This window comes from Scomber scombrus, chromosome 11, assembly GCF_963691925.1.
Source record: "Scomber scombrus chromosome 11, fScoSco1.1, whole genome shotgun sequence".
NCBI lineage: Eukaryota > Metazoa > Chordata > Actinopteri > Scombriformes > Scombridae > Scomber > Scomber scombrus.
This window is the reverse complement of record NC_084980.1, coordinates 12,711,226-12,736,000: the sequence shown is the minus strand read 5'-3', so window position 1 is coordinate 12,736,000 and position 24,775 is coordinate 12,711,226. Positions and strand designations below refer to the sequence as shown.

At 38.6% G+C, this 24,775-nt stretch overlaps 1 protein-coding gene across 1 annotated transcript; it reads left to right on the top strand.

Annotated features, from left to right (window-relative positions):
- Positions 1–9,974: 9,974 nt before the first annotated feature.
- LOC133990815 (organic cation/carnitine transporter 2-like) lies at positions 9,975–18,250 on the top strand. Its single transcript, XM_062429222.1, has 9 exons — positions 9,975–10,343; positions 12,588–12,822; positions 13,159–13,330; positions 13,978–14,119; positions 14,266–14,360; positions 14,681–14,895; positions 14,992–15,174; positions 17,738–17,873; positions 18,166–18,250. The coding sequence occupies exons 1-9, from the start codon at positions 9,975–9,977 to the stop codon at positions 18,248–18,250; spliced, it is 1,632 nt and encodes a 543-aa protein (XP_062285206.1).
- The last annotated feature ends 6,525 nt before the right edge of the window (positions 18,251–24,775 follow it).

Here is a 24,775-nt window from a genome sequence, read left to right as displayed (position 1 = left end):
GAACACAGGAGTTGCTTGCAGATAAACTTTGTTTTCCCACGGACTGTATGGTTTTGCATTTATGCGCTTAGTGATAAACCTGATCGAAGTATTGATTGACAGAGATTAATGACGTGGCACATGCCGGTTAGGGGGGGTTGGGGAGAGGGTGAAGCAGGTCACAAAGTTAGGATCCCAAAGCTGCAACGCCATTGTTTGGTTTGTGTGAAGTTCACCAAGTCCAAAGATGAAGTTTTGGGATTTTATCTGTCGAGAATCGGCTTCTATAAATAAAGTCTGATGTTTTAATGTGTTTATGTTCACGATCAAGCTATATATTCACGTGTCACACTTAAAAATGTCACACGGAAACTAACCTGCAGCCTTCAGAGACTAAGGTGGAAATGGAATTCACAACAATGGAAATTATCTTTTGACTAAATAAATGAATATACACACATTATTGACTTGTCAGTTGTGTCACCTGTGATTTAATGTTAAAACAATAACTGTAAATAAAAATGTAGTAGTGCTGTAATGACGTAAAGTGAAAAGTTTTTCAACGGTGTTATTACATATTAATAATAATATGCCCATACTGACTTTATTTAATTGTGTGTAAAGCTACACTTGTTTGTGGTTATTTTGAAGACAAGCAGACCTGCAGTGTGTTACCTGTCTCGTCAGTCTCTTCACTAACAGAAATAAATGAACACTCCGATGCTCGAGAAAAAAGACCCATGCGTAAATCTTTGCTCTCGGTTTAGAAATCTGAATTTATAATCTGTACCCTCGAATTACTAATTCAATTCCGTTTTTGAATACTTCTATATTTCACCTTAGCATAGCCTATGTGAGAACAAGCCATATATTTAGCACATGCTGTATGTGCAACAGATGTATGTTGCATAATTATAAAATATATTTATGAAAGCATATTTGGTTATAATGTATGTTAAATATTGAACCACTGTGCGCACAGATTTACACGTGGATTTTAGTTTTTTCTCAACTGACTCCAGAGCAGAGGAGCTTTATTACAGTTGTGTCTTTTGTCTGTTTGTCCTTCAGTTTTTTGATTTTAATGATTTTTTTTTTTAAAAACCTATTTTTAGTGATTTAGTTTGCAGCTCAAATGGCAAATCGAAAAGAAAGATATTTACAGTTATTTCCAGCCTATTCGTATTTGGTCTGTTTATTTCCTATAAGAGAGTGACTTCAATTCAGTATTCATAATATTCAGACAAATGAAATTAAATATACCTTTCTTTTAAAAGAATGTTTTATCACTTTGATTCGAATTAATTTATAGTGTAAATAAATGAATGGATTGCTATTGGCTACGCTTCAAAATGCTCTAAAATATAGATTTTGTGCCGTTGAAATCATTCAAATTAAATAGAAATTTAAAAAGGAGAAGGCTGATATTAAACCCTCCTAATTTTTAGGAACATAACGGACACGCACACACACACACACACACACACACACACACACACACACAGAGACACACGCTGTGAGCATCAGGCCTCTTTCTTACTCCTACAAATCGAGTCGGAGCTGCAGTTGCTCCACTTTTAGTTTCACGTGTCAGATTTTAATCACAATATTTTTTAAGAGCTCCGTGAGCCAAAATATTTTTATTTCAATGAAAACACCTAAATTAAACCGTCCATGCCAACAGTTATTTCTGGGTATCATAAAGCTTCGTGGTTAAGCTGTTTTCTCTTAAGATCAGAAATTGATCGCAGCATTCAATGTATTGATCATCGATCACTTCAATCTCACTGGGCGCTGTTTCCAACTTGGAAGCATTTGTGTGAGATCGTTTATGGTCTTTGACCTGTAGCACATGAATGACTGACACCAGAATTATGTTGGGGGGGGGGAATAAATGTCAACCCGTTTGTTTTATTATGTGTTGAAAACTTATGGTTCATCCTCATTTAAATAAGGTTAAAAATGATCTCCTTTTGGCCTGTTATTCAGCTTCTTACATCGACGTGCTTCACAGGAAGGTAGTTATTTCGATTTTGACAAACCAAATAAAGTATTCACCTAATTTCTTTCATTTAAAAAAAACTAAAACGATGTATTCTCTATTGTTCGAGTCCTGGTCAAAATTTGGTAATTACAAAAATCTGAAAAACTACTACTAAAATTCCATTTTTTATGACTGGGATCAGGCTCAGTGTTTATGGGCCAACACGAGGCATCAGACACTGAAAAAGCACATTCAGGTAGTTCATAGCATCATATTAGTGATTGGATTTGTTGGAAACAAGCGTGTTGGGAGGCCTCTCCTGTATGTGTGTGTGTCCTAATATTGTTTAATGAATCACGCTCTGAGCATAAGAAACTGTGCATAGATTTTTATTTATTCATTAATTAATTAATTAATGTATCTATTTATCAATCCATTATCCATCGTTCAAAAATGTTCATGATTTCTTCAGTATTTTCCATAATTAATAACTGCAAAGTTCACATGTTGATCTTACGGACCTGCCATGGAGAAATCCTGATAAGTTGTGACAAAACAAAGCTATCAAATTGACATACACAGCAATCTATGTAAAATCTTATGTGGAAGGAAAAACATTCAAGATGTCTTGGTCCTTTAGTTTAAAATGTACTGAAATGCATCATCACAATATGACTTATATATGTGCAAACACAGTGGCAAGTAAAGTGCTGGTTTAACCCACAAAACTCATCTTACCTGCTGTTAAACTAACAAAACATATTCACTTTTTTTTTTTTTTTATAAATAAATAAAATTTCATTTATTTTTTGGCTTTTCTTTTTCTGTGACTCTCAACTAAAAAGTGTGTTGAATATTGATGCCACAAAAATTAAGCTGTAACTAGACTCGACAGCAAAATGTCTCCACTCAGGTCCTACTGGGGAAATTTCTTGCTATTGGACATTTCTGATCTCACATACCGAACTTTGCATGAAACAATATAGCAAAACAATAAAATAATTACTTACATTTTTTTTTTAAAAAGCTGCATTTTTAACTTGTCAGTTGCATTTTTTTTAAATCAGGTATTTTCCTCTGCTGAGTTTTGCTTATGCTAAAGGAACCCATCTTCATTTCTTATAAATAAAATAAAAATAAAATATTTTTGTGTAAATGTAAAATATTGTGCAGTATTACAGTGAAGTCCTGCTTTTGAAGCCTGTCATAGAGTCCTGGCAGCACGAAGCACATTGTGTTTCAATACAACTCAACCTACTGAGAGTCCTTTACTGCAGTCAGAGTATCATTACAAAGTTAATCTTTAGAGTTGTGTATAAGACATGATAGATACTATATTATAGATTTATGAAGCAGCATGCGTGTTTTGTATTGAACATTTACTGTTACAGTTGTGAGGATTACACACTGCTTCTATTGCAGTCGTTTAATGTATTTAGTGCATCTTTTGTATGGGGAAACAACACAGTCTAAAAAGTGAAAACCTTTTTCAAGCTTTTTCTTTCTTATTAAAATATAACACCAGTATGTCAAAGCAAAAAGGAAATTTGCTGGAATATGTGGAGAAAACAAATACAGTATTCTTTTTACTTAGTAGTGTCTGTGATTATGAAAGAATAAAAATACTCAATATCATTCACGCTTTGATAGTAGGATGCAAAATTTAGAAATTAAATGTTTTTGTCATCACAAAAGCAGTTTGTTTTTACACGCTGCAGTGAGGTTAACAACTGTAAACATCTATTGATTAAAACAGCCAAACACCTTGATCTAGCAGTTCAAATGGCACAATTCTGCAATATTAAATTAGGATATTCTTATCATTGATTATAATTCTCCCATACAGCTGTATTGTCTGTTCAGTTGAGAATGTAAAGATTTGGGGCTTTAAGGCACACCATCTCACATCAAAACAAGATCAAAACACCACGTTTTTCTCCCTCATTTCTGAGCGATTTTTTTAGCATTTCACTACATAGTAATGATGACATTTTCATTAATCATATCTCCTTATCAACTGAAAATGCACAGGAGAACAACTTCTCCAGCATCCGTATCCTCTCAGGCACTGGTTGCTAAGTAACAGAAGGAGAGATGTATTGAGACAGAATAGTCAATCAATTCTCCTGTGAGGTGTGTGTGTGTGTGTGTGTGTGTGTGTGTGTGTGTGTGTGTGTGTGTGTGTGTGTGTGTGTGTGTGTGTGTGTGTGTGTGTGTGTGTGTGTGTGTGTGTGTGTAGTGTGTGTGTGTGTGTGTGTGTGTGTGTGTGTGTGTGTGTGCGTGTGTGTGTGTGTGTTTGTGTGTGTGTGTGTGTGGTGTTTGTCTAAGTATTGCACAGCCATATTGTTTCTGCAGTTGAGTACGCTGTGTATGTCTGTAAGTAAAGGCTTGAGGAATACATGCATGCTTTAAAATGACAAACTGAAATATCTGTTTATATTTATATAAGTCCTCTAATGCTTTGAAAAGCACAAACATGGAATGAATGGACCACAATTTCCAGAAAAGCATTTGATCAAAACCACATATTGAGAGCAACATCATCTTCATCCATTTAATATCCAAAGGTCAAAGGTCACCTTGATTCTCCTCCAAAGGATTATCTGTTTTTCATCAAGTTAGAGGCTTATAAGGAAAAACTCTTATCTTCAACACACAGAAGCAAAGCAACAGATTATTAGTCAGCTGCATTCCTTATGCTCCCTTCACCCTAGAGGGATGCATCGGACATCATTCACTTGTATCGGGTCAAAAAACGTCTCCAAAAACACTCCTGACCTCTCTGGACTTCCTGAACAGAAAGAAGGAATTCACGAGGAACAAAACAGTTTCTAACGATATTGCTGAACCGTTGTTTTGTTCAATAGTGAAATTCAAGATGACATCTGGGAAATAACTAATGAACCGTCACTTTAATGTCTTTCTGATGATTAGTTCAATAGAAAATGGGGGATTTTGATGTGAATGTTTAGTTTTCGTATATACAAACTGAGGGTCTAAGAATAGAGTGTCATATGTTGTACAGATTGCACAAATTAGGGTTTTGCACCTCATAAATTCACCTGACTTGACGGGCTCTACATTATTCTCAACAATATCCTATAAAATGTGATGCATTATTATTTAGCTGTCATCCTGTTTTTTCCAATGCTGTATTTCTGTAATTTTGCTCTCTGGTCTCTTCTTTACACACAACATCTATTCATATGTGTGTCCTGGATGAGGTTTTCATCCATTTTCCTGGGTTGAAGGGTTTTATAGGTGAGTTTTTCCTGATCCAGTTGAGGGGCTAAGGATATATATAGGAAATCATATAGGATACAGGTTGTTGTATTGCTGTATGGAACACACTAACACTCAAAAACACGCTTCTGTCAGCTTGGCTTCTATAAACTCTCCATGGGACTTTTGTTGCAAAAGCTTCAATAGCCTTTACCGAGAGCGCCTACTGTATTTAAAGACTAAAACCCAAAAAGGCATTCAAAAGACAAGTATAAATGTACAGATTTACTGTAAACTACACCCTCCATGTCTGCTCCTCTCAGGCCTGGTTCCCTCAGGTCTCCTACAGCAGGAGGCAGAGAAATATGCCGGTTTCATACACTCCATCGATTTTGCCCTCGAACAAAGATAGACAGGGAGAGATGGAGGCAGGGAGCAGGCAGAGGAGGAGTGAGAGAAATGAGAGATAGATGAAGAGCACTTGCCAATGGTAGATTTTCTTGTTTTATCTAACGCGCAGCCACATAGATTATGCTTGGCAATTATTGGCAGCAGAAAAAGGAGACACAAGGATGCACAATTAATATTGGGATAATTTAAAAGGTTGTGTGTGTGTGTGTGTGTGTGTGTGTGTGTGTGTGTGTGTGTGTGTGTGTGTGTGTGTGTGTGTGTGTGTGTGTGTGTGTGTGTGTGTGTGTGTGTGTGTGTGTGTGTGTGTTCACTACAGAGGGGGAAAACACTCGTCAAACATGGCTCGAGTTCCAAATGTGGAAAAACGGTGCCATTTATTCAACGAATGAGTGTGACACAGAGCAACAGAGCGAAGGATGGAAACAGAGAGCAACAGGGAAGAAGAGGGAAGAGAGAGAGAGAGAGTTGGGCTGGTGTTAAGGTGATTAGTCTGGTGGGTTGGCGATAGAGAGAGTTGATCAATAACCTATCGATCTCCCATTGCGAGTGTCAGGGGGGTAGTGGGAAAGAGAGGGAGGGTGAGAGAAAGGATAGGGAGGGAGTCGGTCCGGGCTTGACTTTTAAAAATCCTTTACTCTGCGGATGACAAATAACCCATTAGATTGCAGGAGAACTGGAAAATCTGGAGATCCTGCTGGAGCGCACACACGCACGCATGCATGCACACACACACACACACACAGACACACACATGCATACATACACCTGTGTATTTTTCAAAATGTTGCAAATATTCAAAAAAGCACAGAGGAACCATTTTTCAGACTATGGTTGCAAAAGAAAAATCATTTCTGTAAGTAGTAGTGGAGAAACTATTGAGCTCAATGCAGTGAAGTTACTTAGCAGACCATTACTTCAAAGAATTCCTCTAGGCTGAAATATTCACTGAAGCAAGCCTCACTCGATACTTACCCTCAAGCATTTTAAAATGTTCAGCCATAAGTCTGTTAAAAGTAGGTGACACATTTGAATGTGATCGCAAGCAGAAAAGCAAGAAGGCTTCATTTTTTGTGTGAAAACAAGGCTGCAAAAGGACAAACGTGTCATCATCACTGTGTGTTCTGCATTGAATAGCAACCTGATATAAGATGTAGTGAAAGCAATGAGATGATGACAAACATAGCTATTAATGATCCAATCCCCGAGGCCTCCTTACAGCCAGGAACTGCAGTTATTAGCATCTGAAAAATGAACACAGTTATTTAAAAACAGAGCTAAACAAATCACAGAAAGATGACACTGTGTGTGTATATTTGTTTGCGTGTGTCTTTTCACCAGTAAAGAGGTCATGATGTTACAAGGTGCGTCGCTCCCCAATGTAATCTGGACTGTGCGGGATGGGATCAGAGTTGAGGGGTGAGAGGTGAAGGGTCATACGGTCTTTGAAAATACCACAGAGCCCAAAGGACGGATGTCAGGGTAATAAAGGAGAGGATGGTTATTGAACAACCCATCATTTTTATTGTCAGCTCCTGTACCAAAAGTCTGTACTAAAGCAGGTGGGGTGAAACAACCAAAGTGGAGTCAGGATTTGGGCAAGTGATGACATACCTGCATTGTGATAAAAACCCGTTTCCTGTTGCAGATCATCATTGTGCCACACTTTCTTATTTGCAGAGGCCTGGAGATCTGATAAAAGAGGATGATGGATTCAGCTCACTTTGGCTCTCAACTGTCAAACAGCCATTATTATATTGGATACTGCTGACTTCAGGCCTCATTTGGACAAATGGAGGGCTTTGATATTTGAGGGAAGCCATGTATGAGAATGGTAAATGGGGAAAACACAGCCTCTTTGTCCAGTTTTTCCTTTTTTCTCCCTGACGCTCCTCTATCCTTCATCCTGCTTCCATTTCCTCATTTTCCTCTTGTTTCTCCTCCTCCGCCTGGCTCTCTCCTTTTTATGTCCTTGTCTCTTGAGAAGGACATAAGAATGCCTCCCTCTACCTGCTCTGCTCTGAGAGCCCTGCCCCCACCCAGTGTCTCCGCTGCCATGCAGTCTCTCAAAATTAATTTAGAGATATTGACAAGTGATGGGCCTGGGAGGCATACATCATCAGGAAGGAGAAGAAGAAGAGGGTTGAATGAGGCTGAACTGCTCTTCGTGGATGGAGGGCTTTCCCCATCATTACCCAGCAGCTTACTTGGCAAACTGAGGCTTTATAATGCCAAAATCCTCAGCAGAATCTCAAAAGTCCTTCATCAGTTGACTTACCTCCTTGTATGCTTCAGAAAGCATCAGAGGTAGGGGCAAAAAGGTGAACATTTGTACATAAACAGACACACCTTTGAAATAGATTATGAGGCACATAAATATCATGTAGAGCAGCCTCCACACAGCACTTCATGCAATGTAAACTGGATAAAGTGCTGCTAACAATGTGCAAAGGGCCAGTTGGTCAATACGTCAATTACACAGATGAGGGTATGGAAAGGGCAAATGATAGCCAATCAGTGAAGTGCTTCTAGCAAGAGTTGACCCCCTGACCCCATTTGATGACGCTCAGGCCAAAGGTCGCCTATCCAGGGGTCAGAGGGCATCACCGTGCACTGGGCGTCTCCATAGTTACAGCACTGGCCGAAGAAGGGCAAGGTGTGGAGATAAGAAAGAGAGTGGTGCCAATGAGCTGGGCAGTGAGGTGATGTTGTGACCAGACTTGTTTAAGACACATCTGAGAAATACTAAACTTTTCGTGTCACATTGTTTGATCTGTTGTGTAAATAAAATACACTTTTATACAGTGGTGGAATGTAACTGTGTACATTTAGTCCAGGATTGCACTTAAGTACAATTTTGTGGCACTTGTATTATATATGAGTATTTCCATTTATGGTACTTAACACTTAGTCGCTACATTTCATGGAGAAATACTGTACTCTTTACTCCATACATTTATCTGACATTTCTTTTTGCTGGTTACTTTATAGATTAAGATTATTTAAAAAATGTCTAAACAAACAAAAAGACTAAAAAGAAAGCTTAAATGCAATCTTCAAGACTAACCAGTGGTTCCCAGCTTTACTGACTAGTGATCCCTTACAAAAATCAGAGTTGGGGCTTCATTTCCGATGTCTAAGAATTGTTCCACTAAACTGAACTTCTCTTGTGACTTTATTTACCTAATTAATCATTAATCATATCACAACATATCCTCAGGTTTATACTGTGACCCCTTGCTGGCAGCTCGACCTGTAGTTTTAGCACCACTGCACTGAACCTAACTGTGAATTAAGAGGTTGAAATTAGCTCGACCTTTGTAAGCAATAAGATTCTGTGCATTGATGCACTGGTATTAACAGTCTAATATTGCATTGTGTTGTGACTCTGCTCTCAAGTCTGAATTTGGGGATCAGTAGCTAAAGGTTATCTTATCTCATGAATACGTATACAGATACTAAATACTTTTTATCTTTTATCACTGGTTTTCACTGCAACCTTTATACGTAAATCTAAGTGAAAATACTAACTTGAATTCAATTTAACCAACCCTTTCATACCTGACCTAATTCCTGGGGAAAACACTTATATTAGGAGAGAAGTGTTACCCTTTATACCAGCATAACACTGACTATTCTCTGTATTGTTGCGCCATCTTGTGGTAGTTGTACAGACAACTATGGGTTTGGTGCTTCTGTTTACCTTTAATGCTCTTCCTTTTTTAACTTGTAAACAAACTGCTATTATAAAAAAGACTGAAACCTGAAGCAGACAGAAAGAAGCTCATTGGTGAAAGTCATATATGTACACACAAATTGGTCCATCCAACATCCAAATTCCAATTCCCAGCTGTCATTGGGCGAGAGGCAGGGTACACCCTGGACAGGTCCCCAGTCCATCACAGGGTTAACATAGAGTAGACGTAAAATCATTCACGCACACATTCACACCTACGGGCAATTTAGAGTAATCAATTAACCTAACCTGCATGTGGAATGGAGAGATCAACAGGTTATTTGAACAGGTTATTTGCTATAAATAAGAAAAGAAACACTGACAAAAGCTGACCTCAGAAAATACCTATATCAGTGTCTACTAAGACCTAAAACTTATCTGTGAAACCTTCTCGGGAGAATACTGTCAAACCTGACATGTCCTTGGTGTGCCAAAAGAGCAATTCCTGAAGGGGCTGCAGGTTTCTCTGTTGCTGTCGGTGGTTGGTAAAGTAGCTTTAGGATCAAACCAGTTGTGCCAGTTTAGGAGCCTCAAGTTTATTAAAAAAAACAAACAAACAACAGGCATTATCAGTGTTCATCCAAGACAGTCTGAGTCTGCTGAGTCTGCTGATACAGGAAACAGACTTGGTTTCTGTAGTCCACCATGCAGGGTGAAAAAAGTACAGATTTCGATGAAATCACGTGTTTTTTGGGTGACTACGGACTCTTTCAAATCCTAATAATTGTTTTGCTCAGTTTGAGCGCGATTCCGTGTGGGTACATGGGGGTGCTTGTGGTGTTTGTTGCGGATACACCCGAGCACCACTGCAAAGCACCGATCAACTCCTCGCGTAATGGCACAGATGTTGAGGCTCCCTTTCACGAGCGGAGCAGCTGGATCGGACCTGACAGCTGTTCTCGATACATACTGGATACTGGAAACTGGACAGCAGGACTGCGTAATGACACGGAGAAATGTCTGGATGGATGGGTCTTCAGTACTGAGATATACACCTCGACCATTGTGTCTGAGGTACAGTATTGATACTGTATGTACAACGTGAATAGAAAAAATAATTTAAGTAAAGCCTTTGTTCATACATTGTTTGGTTGTTTTTAAAGCCCTTAATGTTATCAGCTCTCTGGTCACTTGATGAATAAAGTCAAATGCTATATTTGTCTCAATTTGAGTTGAAATTATTTTAATTTAATTGATAATGATAGAAATAGTATGGTAATTATAATGATAATGATCATGATAATGATAACAATACCAATAATACAAGTTTAGATGGGAAAAATAATAAAATATTCACACGTTTAAACAAACGATAAAAAGACCATGCCAACAAATTGGCTAAGAAGAGGCCAACAAGAAGACTTTGGAAAAGTTATAATAAAAGTAGAAATAAATAAGGGGTTTTAATGTTGAATCACAATGATACCAAATGTGTTTTAAAATTAGGTTGAGCAGGAAGATCTCTCTGTTCTCTGCTAATCCCCATTATCACATAATCACCAATTTGCCTCAAGGGACTTGTACAACATACCACACCCTTTATCCACAAGCATTTGTCATAAATGCCAAACAAACTTTCTCATATAAAGTAGAGAGCATAAAGTCAAGGACTACAAGACTACACGTTAAAAGCTACAAGCAACACCACAAGCAGTGAATATGTTTCTGAAAATCAGGCTAAATGTTTGAATGGCTCCTTAATGGATTAATTTAAGGACTAAATAATACAAACATCTACTGACATTTACATCTAGTAATAGTAATATAATAATGCAGCATAAAAAAAAGATGAATGTCAGATTTTACCTAGTGAGAGTATCAAAGTGAGAGTATAAAGAAAACAGTCCCAGACCTGTTCATCTATAAAGGCCTGAAGAATCAGGTTCCACCCCAGCTCATCCACCACCCAACCTACACTGATCAACCAGAGCATTGACAAGAGGTACAGTCAGTGCTATATTAAGTTATTGATCTAGACAGATAGGTTGTATAAAGCTGTATAAGCTATGAACCATAGCAGCCGAGCTTAAAAAGCCCATTGATGATGGTAACAACAGGCTATTTATTTGGGAGGGGGGACATCCAGCTGATAGCCAGGTAATGTCTCAGACGTTGGCAAAACTTGCACTGTGGAACTATTTCTGAACCATTAGAGGACCTCTTCAAAGGACATTCAAACAATTGTCAAATGAATTTAGCATCTCAATGTTTGCTGGATAAACACCTCTTATAGTCTACTGGTTTACTCATTTTACTCTTACACTTAGTTCTGCAGATGGAAGCGCCTTGTTGATGAGAAAAGGTCAGAGGAGAATGGTTCAAGCTGAAAGAAAGGCTACAGTCTCTCAGATAAATGCCTTACCATAACCCAACTGTGGTGAGCAGAACAGCATATCAAAATGTACAACATTTTGAACATTGAGGTGTATGGGCTACAAGAGCAGAAGACAACGGTGGTTTCCCATCCTGTCAGCCAAGATCAGAGATCTGAGGGCGCAGTGGACACCAGCTCACCCAAACTATACAGTTGAAGATTGGGAAAAAAGTGGTCTGATGAAAGTCCATTTTTGCAGATGTTAGGGTCAGAATTTGGTGTCAACAGCATAAATCAATTGACCCTACTTGCCTTGTGTCAACAGTCCAGGCTGGTGTAGGTGTAATGGTGTGGGGAAAGGTTTCCTTGCACATTTTGGGCCCCTTAATACTGATCAATCATCATTTGAATACCACAGTCTTGAATATTGTTGCTGATCATGTGCATTCCTTTATGGCCACCGTTTACCCTCCACCGATGGCTACTTCCAGCATAAACATGGTAATGAGTTCAGTGTACTTCAGTGGCCTCAGCATCAGCATTGGGCGCCATCTTTTCTGTGTGGGATGTTTCCTTTCAACTTAAGTGAACACAGCGAGTGCTAGCTTACTAGGAATGCTGACTGACCACTGCACACATAAAGGACACACTTGTCCACACCACCTCTGTATTCACCTCGGTACCCAGGATGTAAAAACCTGAAATTGTCCACTTACTGGTCACATTCAATAAAATATGATCATCCTCACTTCATCATCACCTTAACCTGTAGCTAAATGCTTTTTGAATGTAAACTGTGCTGAAAAGAGTTTCACAAAGTAAAGATATAGTCTTCAGAGTTAAAAGTGTGCATTAAACAGATTTACATTGAATTTACAGTATGTCAGCTGCTCATTAGTCTCTCTAAACACACCAAAATACATTTGCTGGCAGAAAATCTTCAGTCAGAGACTGAGATAGGAACTACCTATTCAAACCTATACCCACATGTTTACTGTTATTTTCATGTTTTCATGTCTTACAGGATTGGCAGAAAGCCGGTGTTTTTTGTCACCATGGCCTTACAAACAGTCACTGCCTTGATCCAGGCCACCTCTGTCAATTGGGCCATGTTCTGTGTCCTCAACTGTTTTAGAGGACTTGGCCAGATATCCAATCACCTTCCATCACTCATACTTGGTGCGACAGCACACGCACTTCTGTCTCAAAGGAGTTCTTATCTTCATCTCTTATCTAATATTTTCCTGTGATTAACTTACAGCAGCATGGGTGGTGATATGTTTCCCCCTCAGGAGAACTGTAGAAACTTATTGCACTGTGCTGAGACTGTCAATGTTGGGGCTTCACATACATACACCGGCGTGCTGTGCTAAAAGAAGTGATGCATTAAAGGCAATGTACTGAGTGAAATAATGAATTCAGTATGGCCGCAGAGAGTTTTCTGATTTGGGAGGAATTTACCTGACATGTTCTCTTTCATCTTATCGCTATGTTCTCAATCCACTTCTTGGTCAGGGTCTGAGATGCTGAGCCAGTCCTCCAGGTTGAGCTACACTCTGCTGGGCCACTGTCTAGGTTTTGGCATTGGTTACGCGTTGATACCGCTCTTTGCCTACTTCATACGAGACTGGAGGATGCTGCTGGTGGCTACTGCTGTCCCCGGCTTCCTATTTATTCCAACATGGTGGTTAGTCTGATGCATATGTCACATTATTGTTTTGTTGGGGTTTTTTTTTTTTTTTTACAAATGCATCTTCCTCTATTTTAATTAACTTTCTGAACTGATTGTTCCCAATGCTGGGAATTGTATCTGGTTTGTGACTGTTTGATCATCAAAGGTAATTATGCATACATCAGATTCTGTGACTTCATTTGATTCTGTCATGCACATAACACATTTATTCAAACATGCACTAAACCAGTTTTTTTAAAAACATAGATATATGTAAATATATACAAGGAAAAATATAGAAAAGAACACAAGAATAAATAGAATGAAACTGAATATTATAAACCAAACTCAAAATTATGATAAAAGACAAAAGACAACTTCTGTTGACAGTTAGTCTGTAATATAGGGAGAGCCCTATATTACAGACTAACTGTCAACAGAAGTTTTGTTGCCTAATATACAAAATACAAATTGTATATTTTAATCTATTAAATACAATCAGTTCAGTTTATGGTTGTCATGTCTCTTTCTTCTCTGTGAAGTTCACGTCACACATACCCACCTTCCCAGAGAGCAGATACTTTCCTTACCATCTAAAATCCATCTTAACTGGTCCGTAATGTTTGTGGTGTTTATGAACATCTGTCTCTCCTTCCGTTCAGGCTGATTCCTGAGTCTCCTCGTTGGCTTTTGCAGAAAGGTCGGGTGGAGGAGGCTGAGCTTGTCATACGCCGTGCTGCCAAAAGGAACAGAGTCCCTGCCCCTGAGGTGCTGTTTAGGTCTGGCGAGTGCTTGGAAATAATGGTATTTATTCAATTTTTTTTACTCCTTGTGCTCTGAAAGCCAATGTGTTCCAGTATAAAGTGTGTAAAGCCCCATAAACTGTAACTGTAATCAAGTGTTGCACTCTATGTGACTGTCCTGTTTCTTTTTTAATATGTCTGATTCAGCAAAATAAAGGTGGAAATGAGCGAACATATACTTATGTGGACCTGATACGCACCCCTAACATGAGGAACATTACAGTTCTAGGTGTCTTTATATGGTAATGTAGAAATAATGTCTCTTCTTCTCTTTTTTAACTTTCCTAAATATGGATGCGTATAATAATTTCCTTATGTGATGTAACTAACTTATAAACATACAGATATGTTAGACAAATAAAGAACTCATCACTTTTGGATATCAGACCCCTTTAATTAATTACTCAATTAATTAATTATTTAATTAATGTAGTTAACTTGCTACTTAATTTGCATTCATTACATAAGACACAGTCCTTTAGATTTTTGACCATTCATTTAACATAATTTGAGCATGCAGTCTCTTCCATCTTCATCCAGTCTGGACTTTGTGTTTCTGCAGGATGTCTGTCGCCATGGTGTTCTACGGTCTTTCTCTCAACACTAGTAACCTCAATGGAAATGTCTACCTCAACTGCTTCATTTCTGCAGCCATTGACATGGCAGCATATGTTGCCTCTTGGCTGCTGGTTAATCGAGCGCCACGACCCACTCTCCTCTTCACCACACTGATGTTCTGTGGCATCATGCTTCTAATTATAAAGCTGGTTCCTGAAGGTGTGTATTTTCTAAGTAATAAGACTGAATCAGGAATCTCCAAAGGGACGAGATTGGTGAAATTGCTTAAAAGTCACGTTTCTCTGTTTTTTCCAGACATGCAGGTCATGATCCAGGTGTTAGCTTTGGTGGGAAAAATAGGTGTGTCTGCTGCTTATTGCTTAATCTACGTGTTTTTCACTGAGCTGATGCCCACTGTGGTCAGGAACATGGGCTTAGGGGTCACCTCGACAGCTGCACGCATAAGCACCATCATCTGCCCCTATATGATCTACATAGGCAAGTTTGTTTTTGCTTCTTTTTGTTTCTATTGTTTTATTTGTTGCACTACTGTAACCAAAATGTATTTAAAAAGGTTTTTAACACACTCCACTTATTTAACATGAATTTAAAAAATGAATAAATCCCAAATCATAGCTTTTTTGCAAAGCCACAAACTTAAATACATACAAAACATATAATATCAATATACAGTCTGTGATTATCTAGATCCCCACTAGGGGTCGCCAAGTATTTGATTAATTTATATGAAGAAAACAACTAAATGTACTTGTTAATTTTAAAGTCTAGATTGTTATTTAAAAAATCTCATGAGGATAAGAGCAGAAAACATGAACACAAAGTGTATTCACAGAGCCTTCACTTTGATAAATAGCTTCATCCTGCATAAGAAAAGTACACAGTTAAAACAACCAATGTAACAAAAGAACAATAGTCATGTGTCAGGGAGAATAAAACACTGAATCTGTCAGAAAGAAACCTATTAAGTATATATGATAGATTAACATTTTTTAAAAATGTACAGACAGAGAGACACTTTATCAGTTGTTCTGTGCTGTTATTGTCATGCATTGAATATAATATAATAACTTTGTCAGGGAATGCCAGTTTACTAAATTATAGAATAGGGGTACATTCAGGAAAAAAGTTGTGAACCACTGATCACTTCCCTCTCTGGGAGCAATTTGGGGTTAAATATCTTGCCCGAGAACACATTGACATGTAGACTGGAGGACCACCGATCTTCCGATTAGTGGATGGCCCACTCTATCTCCTGAGCAACAGCCGCCCCATATGTTCTTAACATAAATCTTGCTAGCAAATCTTTCTTTATCTTTCCCAAAACAAATCTGACTATTAAGCCTTTTTCACAGCTGACATTTTGACTTTTACAGTGCCTATAAAAAGTATTCACCCCTTTGATGTTTTCCCATTTTATTGCTTTTATAAATTGAATCATGGTCAATATAATTTGGCTTTAAAAAATAATAATACAAAAAAATAACTCTTTAATGTCAAAGTGAAAATAGATTTCTACAAAGTAATGTCAATTAATTAAAAATATATGATGTAAAATAGGTGATTGCATAAATATTCACCTCCTTAAAAGTGACTGAACTAATTCAATAAAGGTCCAGCCAATTATTGCTAGTATTCTTACAAATAGTGAAATGGACATCACCTGAGTACAGTGAAAGACACCTGTGTCTGGAAGGTCCAGTCACTGGATAATCAGTATTCCTGCTATAATTACACCATGAAGACAAAAGAACACTCACTTAAGTCACTGAACATCCCCTGGAGTTCAGTTAAATCCATCATTAGGAAATGGAAGCAATATGGCACAGGTGTCAATCTGCCTAGAGCAGGCCGTCCTCACAAACTGAGTGACCGTGCAAGAAGGAGACTGGTGAGGGAGGTCACCAACACACCTGTGACTACTCTGAAGGAGTTAAAAGCTTCAGCAGCCTAGGTGGGAGAGACTCTGCATACAACAACTGTTGCTTTATGGGAGAGTGGCAAAGAGAAAGCCACTGTTGAAGAAAACTCATATTAAATCTCGACTAGAGTTCACCCCAAAGGCATGTGGGAGACTCCAAGGTCAACTGGAAGAAGGTTCTTTGGTCTGATGAGACCAAAATGGAGCTTTTTTTCTCCATCAGACTGGACGCTATGTTTGGTGGACACCAAACACTGCACATCACCACAAACACAACATGCTTCTTGGCAGCAGGCCCTGGAGCGCTTGTGAAGGTAGAGGGGAAAATGAATACAGCAAAATATCGCAAAATCCTGGAGGACAATCTAATTCAGTCTGCAAGAGAAGATTTATTCTGGGAGAAGATTTATTTTTGAGCAAGACAATTACACAAAGCATACAGCGAAACCTACACAGAAATGTTAAATTAAAAACAACAAGGTGAATGTTCTGGAGTGGCTGAGTCAAAGACCAGACCTCAATCCAATACAGAATTTGTGGCTTGACTTGAAAAACGCTGTTCACGTCTGATCCTCTTGCAACGTGACAGAGCTTGAGCAGTTTAGCAAAGAAGAATGGAGAAAAATTGCAGTGTCCAGATATGCAGGCCTGATTGAGACCTATCCACACAGACTCAGTGCTGTGATTGCGGCCCAAGGTGCATCTACTAGAAACCGACCTGAAAGGGGTGAATATTTATGCAATCACCTATTTTACATTATATATTTTTAATTAATTGACATTACTTTGTAGAAATTTGTATTCACTTTGACATTAAAGCGTTGTTTTTTGTAAATTATTTTTTAAAAGGCCAAATAATATTGACCATGATTCAATTTATAAAAGCAATAAAAGGGGAAAACATCCAAGGGGGTGAATACTTTTTATAGGCACTGTATATAGCAGGAAAAGTACAGTTTGCACTAATAACATTAATTATGGCTCTGTTTGCAATGTAGTGATTAACAATGTAATTTTCTTTGACAGCTCCAAAAGTTCGATTCAGTTTTAGTTTAACTTCACATTTGTGTTAGTGCCTTAGCGTTTGTTTTGATTTTATTGCTGTTATTATTCTGTTTGCAGGAGTTTACAACAAGGTTCTCCCATACATTATTTTTGGTACAATCAGCATCATGGCTGCTGTCATGAGCATGTTGCTTCCAGATACCAGAAACCACAAACTTCTTGACCTCATCAGCCAAGCCAAACCCATCAGAGGGTATGTCACTATATGTGTATGTGTGCATGCGTGTAATGATTAACTGAAATAAATACCCTCACTAGTCTTCTAGGAAAGCACTAGATGGGAATTCCTTGAAAGTGAGACAATGAATGTGGCCTAAACGGGCCTTCAGTGATTACTGCATCACACACAGGTCTCGAGCTGTAACTGTTAGAGTCAGAGATTTCTCTTCTCATGCATTGTTTATAGTTTCTTTACACTCTCATGTATGAATTTAACATTTATTCTCTCTTTTTCTTCTGTCCCTGATTCTCTTTGTATCTTATAGCTGTTGCTCTCCCAAGGAAACACCTACAACCCAGTCAGATACAACTGGACGCTGTAAAGAAATTAGCAAGAGCACCCACAGCTGAAAAAATAACAAAAGCCTTCAGAACTTCATATATTTCTTTCCGATGTATTGGTGAGACATTAGTATTGTTTACGAGACACTGAGCTTCTCTGGTCTTCTCAAAACTGAGTAGTACAGAGTAAACAATATCATTTGCATCTATAAAATATTTATAAAAGTGTTTCATACATAAAAAAAAAAAAATCAGACTAGCTTTCAGACTATTATATGTTTTAAATTTTGTTTATGTGTTTGTTAGCAAGACATTTCACAGCTTAACTTGTCAACAGCCTGTAACTTCTTCAAAATCCTTCGTTTATGTCTCTAAAGTAAATATTTATGTCAATGAACAAGTCAGAATGACAAGTGCTCCTGTCATTGTTTACAAACAAAATAGTCAAAATACCTTTGCTGTGTTGTCAATAAAACACAGTACTCTCAAAGTATTTTCTGATGTAAACTATGATTAAACTGTGTTGATGACAATGACATTTCTTAAAATACAAGCTGGCTTTAATCTGCTGCTACTGCTAAAGCTGTAAACATCGTCGAATCTGTGCGGGATTTCGCGCGATCACACGGTATTTCAGTGATCACGCGAGAAGTTTACAGCTTTAGCAGTAGCAGCAGAGTAAAAGCCATCAGGTAAGTGTTTATTTTAATAAACTCCTAGTGTACTTACAAACTTTCCAATGCATTGATTTATGAGTAAAGACCCTATTTGTACTACTGTAGAAGTTTGATAACAATCCAGGCATTATTAGTGGAGTAATTTACGAGATACACTGGTGGTTCCATTAGCGCCTGTACTAAGCCATTCGGCTGATGGCTCTAACTCCACTATTTTGCGACCAAATGAAAAAAAAAGGGCTGAGGCGGTGATTAGATAGACCTCATGGTGCATATGACGCTAGGTGGAAATTACGCTGAACCATCACTTTAACTTCCACCGCTCACTTTTAAGGCAAAATGTAAACTGCTCATTGTGAAAATGACAAATGTAAATAAATTTACATATATGGACAACTTACACACTCGTTTTGCTTTTTTTCCTCAGTTTAATTACATTGGACTTATTTCTCTTTGAACATATAGCTTCACCTCATCATAAGTTTCCACTAGAAGCTATTGCTCACTTGGTGAGAGGTGCAGCACGCATTTTTTCCATGTCTGCATCAGTAAATCTGTGATCGATCGAGTGGTCTATGTAAGAAAGCCGTGAACACGCAGGTATCTGAATTAATTAGACCTGGCTTGACATATTCGCATATCCTCATCCTGGATTGGCGAACGTGCAATAGATCATGCCACCAGGATGCATTGATGACACTTTGTCGAGCCTCGCTTTTTCAGTTATCCTGGATTTCTTAATTCTGCAGATTGATTGATTGAACGACTGATTGATTGATCAATTGATTGAGATTGATACTGCAAAATGCAAGTGAAATACTGTGATGTGAAGTATTACAATAAATATCTCAGTACAGTGCACATTGTTGGATTACATACCTGTTCTGTCTATGAGGCGTTTGAATGATTGAGGACGCGGTTGTTTTCCCAACATTCGGCTGCACCTTTCAACCATCCTCAGCCATCATAAGGCCATCGCTGAGAACATGGTCCACAATTGTGGCTGTTACATATTACATCAGGAATTTGTCTATGTCCTTGGCCTCTTCTACCTCTCCTCCTGTTTTGTCTCCCTACCTTTCTCCAGGCAGCCATACTCCTCTTCTTCTTCCAGAATGTTAGACCTGTTCATTTCCTTGTTGTTCTTCCATTATTCTCTGTGTATATATGCTTGCTAATTGAAGGTTCATGAGTTGCAGCTCTGAGCTGTTTTGGTTTATATAATGCTTCAAATATTCCCCTTTATTAGTGAAAGTCAACATTCACCTGTGAGTAATTCATCAATTTAGGCACATTTAAGGAAATAGTCAACCAGAAATGTATATAAAATATGCCTGACATACTATGACAACTGGTTCAACTATTTTGCATGTGATAAATCAATCAATCTTTATTTGTATAGCGCCAAATCACAACAAAGTCCTCTCAAGGCACTTTACACATAGAGCAGGTCTAAACCGTACTCTTCAGGTTTCATTTTAAAGAAACCCAACATTCCCACATGAGCAAGCACTTGGCGACAGTGGTAAGAATAAACTCCCTTTTAACAGGAAGAAACCCCAGACAGAACCACGCTCAAAGTGGGCGGCCATCTACCCCGACCGGTTGGGGTAGAGAGGAGAGAGAGGAAGGATAGGAGAGAGAAGCACATTGAAAATCAACATTGAAGCTAGTAGTTCCAGGACTGGAATCTGTCATCCGGACGTCTACAGGCCCAGATTACCTGTGAGACGAGAAAGCACAGACAACTCCGGGGAAGAAGTTTAGGTTATTGAATGCATTAGGAGTACATGAATGTTAATGGATATAGATGGATGGATAGAGAGAGAGAGAGAGAGGAAGAGAGGGGAGTGCATCATGGGAGTGGGAGTCCCCCGGCAGTCTAAGCCTATAGCAGCATAAACTAGGAGCTGGTCCAGGACAAGCCTGGCCGGCCTTAATTATAGGCTTTATCAAAAAAAGAAAGTTTTAAGCCTACTCTTAAACGTAGAGAGGGTGTCTGCCCCCCGGACCGAATCTGGGAGATGGTTCCACAGGAGAGGAGCCTGATAAATGAAGGCTATGCCTCCCATTCTGCTTTTAGAGATACTAGGAACCACAAGTAGCCCTGGTAGGTACATAAGGTACTATAAGCTCTTTAAGATATGATGGAGCCTGACCATTAAGAGCTTTGAAAGTGAGGAGAAGGATTTTAAATTCTATTCTAAATTTTACGGGAAGCCAATGCAGTGAACTTATGCAATGAGCTAATGGCTAGATGTTTTGGGTGGTGAGACTATTCAACAGAGAACCAGTATAATACATTATGATTTTAAAAAATGACATAAGCAATTGATAATGTAGGAAACAGCCAAAAACTGTACAAAATCATTTGCAAGAATCATATCCAAAGAGTCTGCTAAATGCATATCATCAGTGTGGACGTTGGAATTAACAACTCCTATGTGTGTTTGATGAAGGGAAATATGGAGTTTTTGTTTTTTTGTAATGTTTTTTACAGCTTGGACACAGTAATTAGTGTAATGAGTTACAAAATCAAAAAAGCACTGGTAATTTGATCAGACTAGCTACTACAAATATATTTAAATAAAATGTGGATTGTCTACTAACATCCCCAGACATGATCAAAGAGCACAGTGGAAAGTTAAAATCTTCAGTTTTTAACTTATTTTGCACTTGTTTTTTGTTTTGCTGCAGAACAAATTATGTATCAAGTGGTCTGAGGTGGAGGAGGGAAACTGGCTTTGTAAAACTAGGGGGCTGAACCAACCTAACACTCCTACACACACTGCAATCTGAATGCACAATCTTACAGTAAGTGTGTATAAAAATACTGAGAAGCTGCTACCTAAAACCACATGCCAGAACAATAAACTCAGTTCCCACATCCTCCTTCAGGTGAATCCTTAAAGGCTCCATCTATCAAATCATTTGCTGACATGTCAAGTGCAAGTAAAGTTACTGTATCTCCTGTTTGCAGGAAAGTCAGTCTACAGGAGCTCTGTTATTAATGATATATAATTCTTAGAAGTCAATAACAACATCATTTCTCCAAATATTTGAGAACATTGTGTTCTGAAGTTGACAGCATTAATGTGTCAATCCCAGACATTACAATTAGCTACAGTTAGACATCTGTGCATATACACATTGAGACTGTGAGGATGTGTTTATTTTACTGGACAGGATGGGTCATATGTGTCTGTGTTAGCAAGAAATGATTGACTTTGTGATGTTTTTCTGAATTTGTTGATGTGATTTCTTCAAATTTTGCAAAATAATGTAACAGCCTACAACGATAATGATGTTATTTAAAGCAGCATCCTCAGCTTGTACCGCTACCAACTACAGATAAGCTGGACTGGGGCAGAGGCTGCCTCTGAAAATACCAGAAATTCAGCCATGGACAGTACACAGTACTTGCTGTAACAAATGACAGTTTTTACCTCATGTGCAAGCTGCATTGCTACAAGCTGAGTAGTCTCAGTTGAAACAAATGGTAGTTTCTTTGTATACACTATAATGCAAACAACAGGACATGGATGTGCCATGGAAGTGTATCCTGTTTTGTGGCAGCTTAAGGGCAATTCAGTCCTCTGTGTACTTCCTCCTTTCAGTAAAGATCTGAATGTTTTTATAATGGTATCATCATCTTAAGTGTCTTCCTTATAAAGTTGTAATTGTCAGTAAATGGTCTGTATTGTAACATGAGAACATGATGTCTTCATTTATTCCCTTTTCACCAGAAGGGGGCGGCATATTAGGTGCACAGCACAAAGCACTTTGGTATAAATACTTAAATATGTTCCTGAACAGAAATTTCAAAATATACATTACATAGACTGTATGGTGTATTGTGTATATGTTGTTGCCACAAAGTTATCTAATGCCTAATGTTGAAAGAAGGCAAAAGCGGGGCAGTGAACTAAAGCCATGATTAAATACATTCATCCTCCACTTAAATGACAGGCATAGTGATTCATCTGTTTGGCTCATGTTCAGTGATAATGAAATGTCTCCCTCAAATGTCTGTCGACTTCATGCTGAAAGTAGAAGGCCGTGAGCTGTGAGAAAGACACATAGTGTTGCAGCATGTGTGGTGGCTAAGTCTGAGCAGTGTTGATAGGAGGGGAACTACTGCAGTAGAAAAACAGCAAAGTCTGCAGTCATTAATATGCAAATATGCAAATGAAGGGGTAATTAAGATTGGGCGTTTGTCAGTGGCTCTTTGATTGCTAATGAATTCCAATCTGCAAGAAAGGGGGAAGGGATGATGAGCTAAAAATGAGGAAAAAGAACAGGGTGGTATTGTGCTTTTCCTCTTAAAAAACAAGGGAAAGAGTGAGTGTGAGAGTCCATGAAATGTAAAGGCCCACTTAAACAAACAGAAACAACATGATTTTTGCTGCTTTTAGACTTGCATCAGATATAAACAAGGCTACAACTGGCACCTATCCAAAACACACATATAGAAAATGCAGTACGCTAGTGTGTCGAAATTCTGTTCCAGCATCAACAGAAACCTCCGCACAAAAGAGGGGAAAACATGGCTTTGAGTTTGTGCCAAGACAATTAACCACGTACACCGTCACTGAGCATTCAGCACGGCAGGCTGGAGCACCACAGGAAGGTACAACGATTTCTGCTCATTAAGAGTGATGCGGCTAACCCCTGCGGAGAGGGATGCTCAGGTATGTTGGCGGGGGTTGGTGCAGTGGCAGCATGTTGTGTGTCACAAACAGTGTTATTTTCATATTTTTGGCAAACGGGGGCCTAACAGTTCACACACGAGCACACACCGATGTTATTGCTGTTTCAGTGGTCCCTTGACACTTGTACATCTTCCTCTCTGGCATGTGAAATGAGAAGATGTATACATGAAATAAAAACAAATTAAATGTGGTGAAGAACGGGGGAAAACAGCTGCTCTTGTCATTTTACAGCCTAATGACACACATTGCTGCAGATATATTTCACAGCGCTTAACACTGACCACGAGAATATACCCAATCTCCTTTTTAAAAAATAGAAAAAACATGCCACTATATCATTAACTGAATCCAAGTGGCAAATGTGGCAGACATTTATACTGACCACATTCCCAAATACTGGAGCCAACATTATATGTACATACTAATATATTAGCAGCTGATGCTGGCCCTGCTTTGTTTGGTGTGTGACAAGCAGCAGAGTACATGAGTGTGTTTGTGTATATGCATGATTGTGTGAGAGTGAGGGGGCTGTATTTTTCACAGGAAACAGGAAACCAGAAGTCATAACAGGATGCCCCAGGTTTTTTATACTGTACCTGATGCGTGGGTGGCTGCATGGGGGTAACCCATTTACAAAGGTATATAGCTTGTCTAGAAGAAAAGGAGGGAGCCCAGGAAAGTGTGGGTGGAGAGGAGGGTACACACTTTGGGGTTAGGAATATGGAGTTCCACTCTAAATATAGCTATTTTGTATGTCTTGCACTTCACCGTACAACCTTGATGTTGTTTTGCCTCTATGTCGTTCGTCCTACTTTTTAAAAGGCACCAAACCAAACATTGTTTGATGTTTCATGCAGAACAGCGATATGATCACTTCCATGGCAAAAAAACATGCTCCATCTTTCCCCAGGTGTACTGTAGGAGCTTCACAGTGACTCTGTGACATGAGGCAGGTTTTGTCATAATGAGGTTGATCTTCTCAAACTGACTAAACAGTTGCAAATATATCTACAGCTGAGTTGTGTTGGTGAGTATTTTACCCTTACAGCCTTTATTCATTTACTGAATCTGTCTTTAATAATGTGATTATAAGCATGCATTACCTGTCTCTGTGGTAAGTAAAATAGTCTGTGTGACGGTTCTTGTAAATGTATTTGGTTATAAAAGGACAACATGATAACCGGTATTTAGTCACCACTTTTAAT